Source organism: Drosophila nasuta, chromosome 3 (assembly GCF_023558535.2).
Source record: "Drosophila nasuta strain 15112-1781.00 chromosome 3, ASM2355853v1, whole genome shotgun sequence".
Lineage (NCBI taxonomy): Eukaryota > Metazoa > Arthropoda > Insecta > Diptera > Drosophilidae > Drosophila > Drosophila nasuta.
The window spans coordinates 12,123,100-12,138,971 of record NC_083457.1 but is presented as its reverse complement, the minus strand read 5'-3'; the positions used below and the strand labels follow the sequence as shown (position 1 = coordinate 12,138,971).

The 15,872-nt window shown below is 35.8% G+C and overlaps 1 protein-coding gene across 1 annotated transcript; it reads right to left on the bottom strand.

The window, feature by feature from the left end:
• Positions 1–10,762: 10,762 nt before the first annotated feature.
• Positions 10,763–11,838, bottom strand: LOC132790870 (peflin-like). Its single transcript, XM_060799613.1, has 4 exons — positions 11,730–11,838; positions 11,439–11,658; positions 11,108–11,251; positions 10,763–11,040 (listed from the first exon to the last, which is right to left on the bottom strand). The coding sequence occupies exons 1-4, from the start codon at positions 11,736–11,738 to the stop codon at positions 10,820–10,822; spliced, it is 594 nt and encodes a 197-aa protein (XP_060655596.1). The 5' UTR covers positions 11,739–11,838; the 3' UTR covers positions 10,763–10,819.
• Positions 11,839–15,872: the final 4,034 nt, after the last annotated feature.

The window sequence follows — 15,872 nt, the reverse complement described above, 5'->3', positions numbered from 1 at the left end:
CTAAGCACTCATAATTTTTGTTGCTCTTGCGTGAAAAAGCTCTTCAAAAAGCTTTTGACAAACGAACGTTTGTTGTTGTGCAGATCTTTTTTGGCAAACTTTTAGCATGCGTTGCAGACCACAATTTGCGAGCACGCCATAAATTTTCGCAAAAACACACACACACACATGTACAGGCACTCAAAAATGGTGCCGCTAAGGAATTTTGGGTGAGTGTTGAATGAATGGTGAGTGCATCACACGCACTCGTCACGTGCATGCATTTCCATTCCAATTCCAATTCCCATTCCTCCAATCTCATTTCAATTCCACGACCAATGCGATCGATCGATCACACTTACATATTCATGCATACTTCACTTATTAAAAGATCGTTGCCTTCGTTCTTGGCTTTCCAGGCCAAGGCGTGTGTGAAATGCAAATGTAGAAAAAAAATGAATATCATGACAACACCCTCAATCTGCCCTCTCCCTCCCTCCTCCATTGCCACCTCTCTTGCTGTGCTTCCTCGTTCCCAGCGGATTAATGTAAAAATGCAGATATACAATCGCAACAAGTACAAAAGTGTTCAAGTATTTGCATGCATAATATTTCAATGTTTTCTTGGCATTTGCAGAGATCGTTCAGGTGACTAATTGGCCACGTCTGAAGAATGACTAATCATCAGGTGTTGTCATTGCATTAAATGCTATTTACAAATCTGATAAGCCCACAAAGCGACATTGAAGAGGTAGGAGCACCTTCAGCATGAATAGATTCAAATGTAATTATTCTTAATCGTTCTATGTTGAAGGTAGAGAAAGATATGAGGGCAAATTATGAATTGTAAAAATATGTAAATTTATTTATAGAATCCTTTATTTTAATGAAATGAAAAGAAATTTTAAAAATGAACGTGTTTAAAAGAAATACAAATATGAATTGAATCTTTTCAAACTAAACTGTTTAAATTTAACAAAAGCAATGTGTTCCTCATAATATACGATCTTAAAGAAAACAGAAATAGTGTTAAATATTTTAAATTAAGGGTTAAGTTAAGATAAATTATTCTTTGAAATATAATAATATAATATAATAATAATATCATATTATAATACAATTCTTAGAGTTATTTGTACGAAATATTGAAATAGTGATAGTAAGAGTAATATAAATACAATTTCCTCTTAATTACAACATAAAATGTATACATTTGTTCTGCTGTAAAAGGAATAATTAGCTTGCATGACAATCGCATTAGCTAACGAATTCTTTATAACAGTATTTGGGTCAGGCTAACACTATATAATTGAATTTTTGCATTTTATCTACGCCTATTAAGCATGAAAAACATTAGTCAAAGTTTTGCTCAAAGTCCGCTGTGGCTGTTAAGTTTGTTATTATCTGATAATGGAACATCTTTGTGGCTTAATTTCAGTAGAAAATTGCAGTTGAGTTGAGGATTTGTGCTCCCCCGCAACACGACACTGATACAGTTAACAGCGAGACGAAGTTTGCTAGAGCTATAAATATCATTATATATTATATATATATATATATTGTCCGTGTTTGGGGGAGTATAGTTGATATGTTTGTGCATTTGGCTTAACAATTTTCATGGTCAGTTGCCTCCGGTGTCACATAAACTGCCGCAGATAACAGCAAAAAGGCAGCCAAATCCTTATAATGAAATAAAAATACATAGCCAAATAAAGCGACGACAGGACAAGACAAGACAGGACAGGACGAGACACAACGAGACAGGACCAAGAGCAAAAGCAAAGGCAAAGTCAAAGTGAACAGCAGAGAACAAGAACAACAACATTGATTTCACTTTAACGAGCTTGTAATGTCTTCAAGACGATAGTATATAAAAAGCGTTATGTATACGACATGTGTGCAGTGGGTGTCTTTGGACTGTCGACGTCTTTGCCTCACTCTGTGTCTTTTTCTTTCTCCCTTTCTCTCTGTGTGTGAATGAAAAGTTTCTGAGCTGCTGTCACATCCTAATAGGATAATAACGAGCCAAGCGAAGGCAAGCGAAAGTTGTTGCGCCTGCAACTCCCAAATAAAATATGTAGCCAAACAATAAACGATGATAAGGGGCCAACGAACGTGTCGGCTTTCTGTTTTCTGTTTTCGCCTCGCTTGTTCCTCAACGCAACTAACTCCAGCTCATACTGAAAGTAGTCATTATGCCAGCCAGGCAGTCAAAGCAAGTTCACTTAGTCGTTCACTGCTCATTGGGATGCTTGGCTGTCCAAAAGGACAGTGCCGAAAAAGCTGATAAGCAAACGACTTGCGGCAAAGTGCGCGTAATGCCCGGCATAACCGCCTTTCCTCTAACCGACACACACAACAAAAAAAAAGACAGTGTAGAAAGCCTTCTCAATGCGGCTTTTCAGTTGCCCATATGGGCGTTGTAGGCAGTTTTCTGTGGGGTTGTGGGCGGACCAGGAAAAGGCGTTGCTTGTAGCTGCCAAATGGTAATTTATGGGCGGAACATGGCCAAACTTGGTAGGCGGCTTTAAAACTGTTGCTAAATCGTAGTTACGAAGAGTCCAGCAGCATTGCTGCTGCAAGAAATTCCAAGCGTATCTTTTTCCCAAAAATGGTTCCTCGGCGGCCAAGCTACTTATACTTTTTTTCGTTTTTTTTTTTTTAGGTGTCTCAAGTGCACCTATGGACACATTGCTATTGTGCTGATTGCTCTTTAGTTTAAGTGAGATATTTGTCTTCACTCACAATGCACACACACACACACACACACAGGCAAAGAAAAGTCGCAAGTTGCCCTCCCCCTCCATATACATATATTATCTAAATATGTTTAAGGTCCCTGATGGTGCTCGTCGTTTTGAAGGCAAATATGGACACAGGTTGGCCGGATATTGGGGACCCCAGCATTTGCCAGTGCCGGAAGAACGGCATACAAGACAGTCTGTTTGGTTCTAAGCAATAGTGCGTGATAGACTACGGGATACCCAGCTCCAAAACTTTCTTCTTAGATTCACTTAAGCTAACTTTGATGTAAGAGACTGTTATAATGTTATTATTTATTTATTATAGGATCTTAATAAAATTATAGTTAATTTCAACGGATTACAGAATTTCATATCTATAGATTAGATCTATCTATAGATTTTTTCCTATAGAACGAAAAATTTTGAAGACATCAAATAAGACATCTAGTTTAATAAATTCTTCTTACATATATTCTTTTATAAATATCAAAAATAAATTATATTATAAATCCTTTTTTGAAATCTCGAAAACAAATTAACATCATTAAGACTACATGATCATGACGTTAATGTAATTGTATAAACAATCCAACAAGTAAGTTAAATAAACTCGGGTTTTTATTGTTGCGTATACTTAATATTGTCGAGAATTATAAGTTTTGCTTATACATTATGTAGTATAATGTGTTTAGTTTTGCGTACGCTTAATATTGTAGTCCATTTTACGTATACTTAATAAAGTAAAATATGTGGCGTATACGTAATGCAGTAAAATATTTTTATTTTTGCATAAACCTAATAAATTCGAATGTTTTGCGTATACTTAATAAATTTGCATATTTTGCATGTGCTTTATAAAATTGCCAACGTTGCGTATACTTTATAAAGCCGAAAGAGCTGCGTATACTTTATGTAGTCGCATATGCTCCCAACAACTGTCTGTAACATGCAAAACAAATCTTTTCTGTCCATTTTCAATGTGAGTAGGGTATGCAAAAAAGAAAGAAAAAAAAAACAAATGAAGGAAAACTAGCGTAAAATGAAAAGTAAGGAGTCGTAATTCTTGGAATTCACAGGCAGTTGTGCATTAAAAATTCTATTTAAAATTTCATAATTCTTAGAGTTTCTTCGTGGGTTGAGGGTGGAGGGGGTAAGGGAAATGAACAGGCAATTGCTACATCTTTTATTTTATAACTTAATGCAGTACGAACGAAAGAACTTAATAAATCTCTTGAAACGTCTCAGTCTGAGTCTCGGTCACAGTCTGAGTCTCGATGCTGCCACGCTGCTGTCAGCCACAGTTTGTTAAGAAACCCAACAGATTTCCTAGTGATTACTGGTTTTGCTCTGCACACACACAAACACACACACACACACAGACAGCGTGAGGCGAGAGAAAGAAGCGGCAGCGACTGACAGCTGTACAAACAAGTCATAATTTGACGAGGAAATCGCTGCCATCGTTTTGCAGCTTCCTGCTTCCTGTACATGGTCCCTTTTCCGTCATTTTGCCGTTAGTTGGGAAGCCCCTAAACGTTCATTGTTCAACGGCAACCTAACGAGTTATTTCTCTAGTCAACTCTAGGTTCTCATTTTGCTCATTGCTCTGCTTCAGCTTCTGCTGTTCATCACAGCCAGCTAGCAAAATGTCGCTCATTTATTTTGATTACCTTTTCACACACACACACAAAACGAGGGGCAAAAATAAAAGAAAACACGAAATGAAAAGGCGAACGGAAAATGCCAACAGATTTTCATTCTCAAGCAATGCGTTTTCATTTTCATTTTCATTTTCATTTCAGTAGATTTTTAATATACCCTGTCCACTTGGAGTTTATCTTAAGCTGTCGCTGCTTGGCTTAGACTCGACTCCTTACGGTTTGCTGTCTCTGTCTTTAACTGTATCTCTTTCTCTCTCTCTGTCTATCTTTGACTGGTCCATTTCCTCTCTTACGCTCTTGCTCTCTGTCATTTCCTTCCTGCTTTGGCTGCTGCTGCTGTCTTAACTTGAGTTTTAGTTAAGAGTTGAATCATGGTCATCAGCGTTGATGAGCTTAATTCCCCGGTGACACTTTTCCTTCGTACAAATTTAGTGTGGCAAATTTTACACACACTCACCCACTTACCCTCACTCACTCACACATACACGAAATGGCAATAATAAAGTTGCTACCGCCCTTTTCATCCCCCCTCCTCCTTCTTTTACTTAGCTAGCCTTCCTGGTCCTGCTGGGGCCTTTTGCTTCCGTTACGTCTTGACTTTTGTTATTGTTACCCCGCAACGAAATTCCATTATGAATCCTTGCTCATTGTTTTGTGCATCGTCGGTTTGTGGGTTTATCAAGGGCATGCCCTTCCGTTGTCACCCATCCCTCTTCCCTCTTCCCTCTTTCTCTCTCTATCTTGTCTCGTGTACACAAAATTAATATTACAATTTTTGCGCTGTCGTCGTCGTTGTGTTATTTGGGGTCTCGGTAATGGGTCCGGGGTCTGTCATAAGAGTGAAATTATTTCAGAAAGCATATTTCAAAATGAAAATTTTCTTGCGGCTTTTGGCTAAAACAAATGTTTGGCCTGGTCTCCGTTCTCAGTTCTCCGTTCTCATTCTCTTGGCCATGGTCTGCATTCGTCGTCTGGTCTGGTCCGCTCTGGTTTGGCTTTGGAAAGGTTCCGGGGTTTTTGGCCTGGTTTTATAATGAAATAAATTTCATTTGCTCATTGAGTCGACAAGCAGGCTAGCTGCTTGACTGGCTGGCTGGTTGGTTGGCTGCTGACTGAATAGCTGGCCGACATGTGTGGCCAGGCATGAAGACGTTGTGGAATTTGCATGCATGTTGGACTCTCAAGTACGAGTCGGACGCATTAGGACGGACACATTAACTCTGCGTATGTGTGCGTGAGTGTGTGTGTGTGGAACACACATTTAAGGTATTAAGACTTGGCCCAAATGAAATATGACATGGTTGACAAAAGGCCTGGCCACTGGGACATCTATTGCCGCTCACACACACAAGCACAAACACATACAGACAGGCACGCACACAGAGAGAGAAAAAATCAATTGAGTTGGGATTGAAACGAAAAGCAATTCTCTGCCATTCCCTTAAAAATAACATAACATTGCTACTGTGGTTAAAAATAAAAATTCGAGGACACTTTTTGCAACCATTTGTAATATCGATAATTTGAATAATGTTAGAAGAATATTTTTATTTTAGCATGGGCAACAGAAATTAGAATGTCCTAACCATTTAAATCGTTTTTTGCTATTTTAAAAATAGATCTCAATTAATGATTTAAGAACACATCTAATCGTACATTTATTACCATTCCAATTTGATTGAAATAAATACTTTTTTTCGCAAAAAAGAAAAGCAAAGTTATGTTCTTTTACCTCAGATTAGCCCCAAATTTAAATCGATTTTGCGCTATTTAAAAAATAGTTTTACTGCTGTTCAAAACTAAGGCTGCTGAGGTTTAAAAGAACACACTTCTAAACAGTAATTTATCACCATTCCAATTCGATTGAAATAAATTCTTTTTATAGAAAAAACAAGACCAGCAAAGCTTTATTCTTTTCTTTCATTAGCCACAAATTTAAATTTATTTTTTACTATATTAAAAATAGATCTAAATATAGATTTAAGAAAACTTCTTCATAAATGCTTTTTCTAGAAAAACAAGACTAGCAAAGTTGTATTCATTTCTTTCATTAGCCCCAAACGTACATCGATTTTTTGCTATTTCAAAAATAAATCTTTTTTTTAGCTAAAAATGAAAGCTACTAAGATTAAAAATAACGATTTAAAAATACAAATATGTATAAATATTCATTTACCACCATTCCAATACAATTAAAATAAATACTATTTCTAAAAAAAAAAATATAAGCAAAGTTTCATTCTCTCCCCAAAAGTATGTAGCGTATATATAATAAATGTTGACGAAGTATCAAAGCAGATTATCGGCTTAATGAAATAAAACTGAAGCAATGCACTGCATTAAATAAAGCTGTAAAGAATAATTTTGCATTTTCATATTCACAAAATATTTTTATTTTAATAGGAATATTTCCAAAAATCTATACAAAAAATGTCCACTCTTTAAAGAATTCATACATATGCATATATCACAATTCTTAAATCAATAGAATAGAATAAAAATTGTATTAGTTGAATAGTTTTGCATTTATGCTTTCGTAAAATATTTGAATTTCAATATTTAAGAATATGTTCACAAATAAAAAATTGCTTTGAATGTATTTTTATACCAACATCAATCTAAACTTAAAATAAATGAACTAAATATTGTGCCGTATTTATCAGAATAAAAATATATTTTCACAAAGTTCTTAAGAGTATTTCTAATAATAATTTTTTCGAAAAATCTCGTATTAATCTTAACTTTTACGTATTTACTACAACAATTCTGGCCACAATCCAGATGGCAAAGGAAAGTATGGAAAAATGCTTAAAGTATTTCACATGGCATACAAAATGAATTCATATATTAAAATCAATTTCATTGAAGAACAATTTCAACCGCAATTGGTACGTCAACTCTACGTACAACATATTATAAAATTCTTAAAGTTATTTTATGATGGCTAGCATTTAGATTGGCATATTTCTCTCTGTGCACGCTCACATGTCCACAAACTCGCACTAACTGAGAATCCCTTGCGGGGATGTTGTACAACAGCAATCGCCCAATAGCAAATATTTTGCCTGATGTTGCGCTCTATCGCCAGATATAGCAAAGAGATAGAATCTCTTCTGCTGCTGCTGCTGCTGTCCCTTCCTTTATCATGTCCTGCGCTGTTCTGTCCTGTCCGGTTCTGTCCAGCTGGCTCTGCATTAAATGCCACTCCGGCAGTCAGTTCGCTTTAGCTCCACTCACTCTGCCAGCGTGATGACGACAAGGACGACAAGGACAACGACGTGGACGCCGACGACGACGACGACGAGTTCATTCGTCCTGCCTCGTTTCATTTCGACACCAAAAACGCAGCGGGTGTTGCGTTGCATACTTTGCAGCTTGTGGCATATAGCATCGAAAGCATCGTCAGCATCGTCAGCATCATCATCGTCATCATCGTGTTTATACCCTGTGCCTCATAAAAAAGCTTCAAGTAATGGGTATCATAAAGTTGTGCACACTCATCGTATGTGTGTGTGTGTCTGCGAATACGTGTAGCGCATAAAATATACACTTTATTGCGCCATTCCACCCACAAATATCGTTGCCGAAAATTGCAAAAAAATCGTTTGAAAACTGCAGTTTTAGGTAAACAGCTCTGCTTTTTTGACACATGTCTCGATTTTATGACCTTCTATACTTTCATTAAATATCAGAGTTATTCAACTCTTATTTTTTTCATAATTGTCAAGAAATAAATTTTGAAAAAAAAAAAAATTTATTCATTCGCATTATTTTTGTCAAGAAATAAATATATGAAAAAACAAAGGAAATGCATTTGCTTTATTTTTAAAAAGAAATAAATCTATGAATAAAAAATTTGTTTTATTTAAACTAAATTGAACGAGAAATCATTTAGTCAGAATGTATTTAAGATTTTTAATTATTTTTTGTTTTTTATAACTATAGCAAGGCTTTCGAATTTATAATGAGTGTTTTCTTTTTTATTTCTTGAAATAGTTTTATTATTCAACTGTATTGAAAATATTCAAATATTTTATTATTGTTTTTTTAAAGTAAGTGAGAGTTTCTCTTTCTTTAATTTACACAGATTGTTAGTTTTTCATTCTTCAATACTTCATTCGAGTAATGAACTCAATTATCCATATATCCCGTTTGACCAATTTAATTATTTTTAATGTCTTAAGCTAAGGAAATCTTCCTTTTGTTTTTCTCTTCTTTTTATCAAGTATTCGTCAAAAAAATAGGTCTTTCCTACTTTAATAATATAGGAAAAGTAATGTTATTTTCGTTATAAAATTCTTAAATATAAATGTTAAAATTTGTGGCATCTCAATAATGTTTTGGACATAGAAGGAGAACTTTAAAGTTTGACAAATCTGTGATACATGTGAACTCTTACAAAATTAAAAATAACATCTCATTCAAAAATTCTTTTGCTGAAAACATTTCACTAAAAACAAATTGCCTAAAAATTTTACTTTTATTATATTAAGAAATAACTAAATCATATATAAAAATTAGTTTTCGATTTCGCAGGTGTACATATTGTACATATGTATATAAATTGTAGAATTTTTTCAGATGTTATGTAAATAAAGAAATTTTGCTTATTTGTAAAAGTTTTGGTAGAGCAACCAATAGTCGAGACGTATGTTAAGCTGTATTCGTGTATTAATTAAGACGAGCAACATTACAATTTATGCAACACTTCATATTTTAATCAACATATGTAACATGTATTACATTTGTAGATTAGGAAAAAGCAACATGTTTGGCTTGCAAGAAAATGATTTATGGTTGACTTGACTTTAAAGGCCACTTTTAATGTCAATTTCTATGGTAAACAAAATAGAGGAAGTAAAATTTATAGTTTAGATTGTCAATTTTGCAGGGTAACTGACAGGTTGTGCTTTCTCACCTGGATACTTTGTGCTCTCGTTTAAAAGATAAACAAGTCGACATTTTGACAACCCAAAATGCGGGCCAGGCAACAAAATGTGGCGAGTGTGGCAACTGCGGCTGTAGCTTTAGCCATGGCTGCGGCTGCGGCATTTGCTGTCGTTGCCATTGTCTCTTCTGCTCTGCTCTGATGTTTTCTCTGCTTCAGCTGGTTCGCTTTATGAAAACTCCATAAACTTTCATCAAATAATCGAAATCAACTTTCAACTTCAGCTTCGGGATGTCTGCAATTTATATGCAAATTTGATTAAGAAAATACTGCGAGGCTTTGGCTTTTGCTTTCCGTTGCTGATCCACAATCCTTCTCCCTGTCCCTTCTCCCTCTCCTACTCGATGCTTAAGAGAAATTTCTCTAGTTGCCCCCTTCCGTCCTTTTGGCTGGGTAAGTAATTGAAACAAAAAATATGCATTTGACCAGCATCGCGTTTCGTGTTGGTCCGCTTAACTAATGTAATTTAAAATGGACGAGTGGCAAATTACTTGCCCTTAAAAACGCGAAACATTTGCGGACATTCCTTTTCCCCCCACATCTCCCCATCGTCCCCCTCCGGCGACGCCTTTGGCGTACCCGAAACACACAAAAAAACAGGAAAAATAATGCCGTTGCGTAAATTGCCCAGCGCAAATCCCGTGAAAATAAAAATTGTTAAAATAAATTGTGTGGGCGGTCGCAAATTGGTTTGGCTTTCTGCTTGGCTTAATTTGTAATTCAAATGTTCTCGTTTCGTTCTCGTTCACTCAGCGGCGAACGCTTGTTAAATACGCCCCAGCGGTCGCAGCAGCGATCTGGCAACGCTGCAATGAATCATTGCTGCCTAAGTGGCAGTGCTGTAAACCGCCATAAAACATCATTAAGTGTTGGCAAACGCAATCAAAGGCAACACGGATTACCACACACAGATGAATGGCCAAAGCTAACGATCAGTGCTGTAAAATGCCACGGATTATGATGATGAATGCGCAATGTGAACAATCAGTGTTGTTAAATTCTATTAAGTGTTATGAAGCGTATTGTAATGCTGTGGATTACTGTGGCGAATGAGCTATGCTCACAATTTGTATTCTGCTAAGGGCTGTAAAATGCAGAGATGATTAGCCAAAGCTAATGATCAGTGTTGCTAAATGACATGAACATAAAGATAATTGTTGTGCATGAAAGCTAATAAAAAAAAGGAATAACTTAATTTTTTGGGATTCGATAATAAGCTCAATTTAGTGTTGTCAAGCGTAAGCGAACTTCGGTTTAATTTAAGCTTATTAAATGTCGAAAAATAATATTGATTTAAATGATATGGTTCTAAATAATACTACCACACAGATAAATGATGAAAGCTAACGATCAGTGATGTGAAATGTCACGGATTATGATGATGAATGCGCAATGTGAACAATCAGTGCTGTTAAATTCTATTGAGTGATTTCTTTTATTGTGATTCTTTTGTACTTATTGTGTTTTAAACAGCAATAACAACAATACTACATGTTGCGGATGGCAATGGCCAACAAGTCCCCGAAGCTAATGGTAATAGTGCCATTCTGTTGTGTGTCCCGTTGTCTAAATGCCTCCGTTAAGCGCTGAACCTGCACGCACAGCACAATGAACTGATCCACCGAGACCTCTTTGTTATTAGGATCACTCTTTTTCACCAGGAAATTTATAAATTCCGGCGTAAGCGCAAAACCCATTTGAGTGAAGGCTACATGAAAATACATAAAACAAAAGTTATCTAAAGCTGCTATCGTTAAGATATCTTTCACGTTTACCTTGCGTCAGTTCGCCCTCCTCGATATGACCGGATCCATCTTGATCGTAGGTCTTAAAGACCTGCAGCCATTGATTGATATAGTTGTAGATCTTCTCAAACTCATAGATATCGATGGTGCCGCTGGCGTCGTTGTCGAACATGCCTACAAAATAAAACATTTTAAAGTCAAATAAACACACATAAAAACTTTAAGTAAACAATCATCAAATGCTTAGGCAACACGAGAAAAGCACATGGCCAATTCCTTTGTTTATGTACACATTATTTGAGAAAGCTACCTCAGACTGACTCATAGGAAACCCTCTATGGATTTGCATGATTCGACTTACTTATCATGCGTTTGCATGCGTTGTCCGAAAACTTCTGTCCATGCCCATTAATCAGGGCTGCCTGGAGCTCTTCGGAATTGATCTTGCCCGATCGATCTCTGTTTACCATCGCAAACCATTGCTGAGCTTGTGGCGACACCTGTGCATTTTGTGGGGGAAATGCGCCAGGAGGAGCAGCATAGCCACCGCCAGGCTGAGCGTCGGCATTGTAGCCACCACCCTATAATGCACATGCAATAAAAAAACATTGAAGAATATTTACCTTCTTAATTATACGAGATAATAACTTACGTTGGACATTTTGTTTAATGCAATGTAATTTAATATACATACTTCAATTGTGACGGAATACACACGACACACACAAGCAGTGTTGCCAGTTTAGCTTATTATAAGCTAGTTCTAGTATATTTGAAAATGGAAAAGCTTGTAAAATATGCATCTTGCTTATAGCTTGAAATATAGCTTATTTTAAAATTCATCTAACATAAACCGTTTGTTCTGTAAGAAAAATATGCATGCTTGTTCTTTTTTTGCCGATGGTTATGTGCATTTCGTATGATCGTGAATTTATTTCTAATTAATAGTGTCATCGAAGAACGATCTTCTGAAGTGTTACCACTAATCGTTTGGAGTTGTGAAATTAAATAAAGCGTTTGTTAAAATGCCAAAAGAGATATATGTATGTATAAACAAATTTTTCGCAGCATTGAAGAAGCATATGTTAGCAATAGGCAGTAATAAGATATTTAATAAAATTTTTGTTCAATCATACAGAAAACTATTATAAATCCATACCCTTTGAATTGGTGTTTTTTTCTATTGGAAACTGTCGCAATGAAAGTTTAAAGACCTAATCATAAATATAGCCCCCAAAGATTTTTGCAACCCACATAAAAACATAGTAAGGTTTAATGTTTTCTCTCATTTGGGTGTAGGTTATTTTTCTGCATTATTTTTTTTTTAAATTTTGCCTTTTCCATTTTGTTTTTTTCAAAAATCTAGCTTATACGGGTGCTCAGAACCTGGCAACACTGCACACAAGTGATAGCTCAGCTGTGAATTAATTTATTACTTTTCTGTGCGTAAGCTTTTATCGATATATCGCAGGCATATCAACTCTGTCATATTCGATTTATTCGTGCGTCTATCGTTTCGTTTCGCTTTGTGTTTGTAATAAGAGGCAGAGACCGGCGTAAACAAGCAAGTTTTTTGGCAAAAACAAAATGTCGCACTTTGTGAATATGCAGGTTTTTTCAAACTATCAAAAGTACATAGATAATGAACAGAAAATACGCGAGGTAAGTGAGAATTGGTGACATTATTGCAGAATGACAAACTGTATTATTCAAAATTTGCGCAGAACATTCGTATTGTAGTGTGGAAGATTGAGCACTTGGCCAATGATGCAACAATTCAATTACAGATCATACACTCCGATTTAAGCACAGATTAATGGCCAAAGCTAACGATCAGTGCCGTAAAATACCACGGATTATGATGATGAATGCGCAATGTGAACAATCAGTGCTGTTAAATTCTATTAAGTGGTATGAAGCGTATTGTAATGCTGTGGATTACTGTGGTGAATGCAATTTGTACTCTGCTAAGGGCTGTAAAGTGCAGAGATAATTAGACAAAGCTAATGATCAGTGTTGCTAAACCTGAAGATTAAGATAATTGTGGTGCATGAAAGGCTCTAAAAAGGTATAGCTTATTTTCTAAGTATTCGATTTCGCTTCGCTCTAAAAGATAATGAGCGCAGTTTAGTGTTGTCAAACGTAAGCGAAATGCCTTCGAAATGAAGCTTATTAAATGTTGAAGAATAATAATTGAAATGTTTTGGTTCTACATACATATATAATACTGCTTAACCTTGACAACGATATTTAAACTAAACAGCTAAGTTACTCGAATTGCAAGATACAACACTGTTTATCAATATTATCTATCAAAGCTCATTGCAGCGCTGTAAAGTGTTTAAAAGGAAATCAAGTTTTTAATCGTTATGATAATTGTGATGAATGAAAGATGCTAAGAAAAGGTAGAGCTTATTTTCTTAGTACTCGATTGAAATGCCGTCTAAAAGATAATGAACTTCATTCAGTGTGAAAATTTTTTATTTATAGAGTTTATTATAATATTACTTCACCTAGAAAATTAAATTTTGGCTGCGTTAATTGAAATGAAAGCAACGACACTGTTAATCAACACTATCAATCATAGCTAATTGCAGTGCTGTAAAATATTTAAAAAGAAAGCGTCAAGTGTTGTGAGTCTTTATGATAAGCGGCTGGTAAACGCGAGTATATTTAGCTTAAATACTTAATTATCGCTAAATGGAAATGTTGTGCAGCGAAAATAAGAAGATTAAATTTTAATTGGGCGGCTAAAATGGGTTTGACACACCTACACACCTACACACACACACACACACACACGCATGCAGATTGACTCAAACATGTACATGTGCATATTTTTAGAATAATTTGAAATATTAATTGCGCAAATTAGTGCAACCTAATTAAAGAAGCTAATAACTCGGCTGTCAGTTCACTTCAACATGAGCAATTTAGTATTTTGCCCCCTCTAGAGAGTTTAATCGAATAAAAGCGTTTTCATTTTTTATGCATATTAATTACTTGAAATTCCTTTCAAATATATTTTACTTATGCATGCGATAAATTCTTTTGTCGATAATGCGAGCGCGTAGTTTTTTTTTGTGTATGTGACGAGGTGTTGGAAATGTTAATTAAAATCGGTTGATAAATGAGCACAGATAATGGGAGTGTGAATAAAATTCTGCAAAAATATTTATAATAATTCAATTTTCGCTTTGTTTCGATTAAGTGCAGCTGCCAAGTAATTGACTTGTCAAACTTGTAAACGATTTAGAGCAAAAAGTTATGCAAGAACTTGACAACAACAATAAGAACATTTCTTAAGTTATTATGTTAAGCTCGGCTGTGCTTTATCCTTCAATTAGTAGCAGTCAAATCACTTTATAAACTGCCAGCTTTTCCCACTTAAATTCTATAAAAAATTGCCATAATTCTATAATATTCCCCATAGAATCCTGCAAGCGTTGCATGCAAAGAAATGTGTTCATCTTTTTTGTTCGTTTTACAATTTTGTGTTCGTTTTTTTTTTTTTTTTTTTTGCTGGCGTTCTACGGGAAATATGGCCAATAAAACTGTCATCAAAAAGTTGTAAAGTAATGAAGCATTGCGGGAAAAAATGTAAGAAAAACATTTCGGGAATGAAATGCGCACTTGAGGCAAAACTTTTGCTGCCAGCGATTCAACAAAATGTGAAGCAAGCAACACGCAAAAAAAAAACAAAAATGAATATGAAAATGAAAATGAAAATGCCAAAAATGAAATGGGAAGAAAAAGTAAAAATATTAATAAATACTCGTAGATTGTCGAAATGCACATTCACAAAAGAGATTTACATTTTAAGCGGTGCTGAAAAGAAGTCGCTTTCCTTCCTCCCTTCCTCCCTTTCACCCTCCTCGCTTCCTTCGCCCTACAACATTGTTCCTCTTTGTGTCGTCGTCGTCTCTTGTCTCCATCGTCCAGCTCAGTGGCACATCTCCAGCTGCTGCACACAATGTTGCACATTATTTTGCACTCTATCAATTTGAGCTCAAGTTGAGCGCAAGTTTTTCCAGCTTTGCCCCTATATACATAAATTCATACAATATATCTATATTGTTACCCTGTAAAAGTGGGCGCTGAGGGTGGCTTGACAGTATCTCGTGTTGGCCAGCAATAAACATATCTCATTAAAACCATGAGCTGCGTCTTGCAACCGTCCATCTCAATCAATCAAAATGAGTAATTACCGCCATTATCTATATTGACACCCTGTAAAGTGCTTAGCTTGGGCGGGCTATAATAAGTTGTGGGTGTTTCTTTTTTTTAGCGGGTGGCTTACAACGTGTATTAAAATTTCCTCGTTAAGATATCAAATTGATGTCTTAAGGACTCTTTAAAATACTATTTATTTTTTATATAAATAAAAACGAATTCCACATACAATCTCTTTATAATTGTCAACTTGTTAGTCTAGACAACCCTGCTGTTGCGTAGTTACAGAGTATTACACTTGACTAAAGCATTCTTCTGCTTGTGCTTTCATTCCTTCCTGTCTTCTCTTCTTTTTTTCTTTTTTTTGGGCATTCCTTTTGACTCTCGTTGTTATTGTTGTTAAAAAGTTTGCTCCACTCATAATTCCCGATTGCTCTTTTGTTCAATTGCCAAACGTAGAGTGGGCATTGCTATGACTGCGAGAGAAGCGAGGCGAGGAGGAAGACACCAAAAGGGGGGAGAGAGTGTGAGTTTCGGAGTCGTAACCAGCAGCCCGCATCAGCAAGTTGTTTTACGCAACATTTACTGTGGACTCACTGTGGCCAGGCCAAGAAGCCCCCCA

Coding starts and splice junctions, on each gene's coding strand:
- LOC132790870 (XM_060799613.1), bottom strand. Junction 11,252..11,438: donor CGCATGCAAACGCATGATAA/GTAAGTCGAATC, acceptor TTTATTTTGTAG/GCATGTTCGACAACGACGCC. Junction 11,041..11,107: donor GGAGGGCGAACTGACGCAAG/GTAAACGTGAAA, acceptor ATTTTCATGTAG/CCTTCACTCAAATGGGTTTT.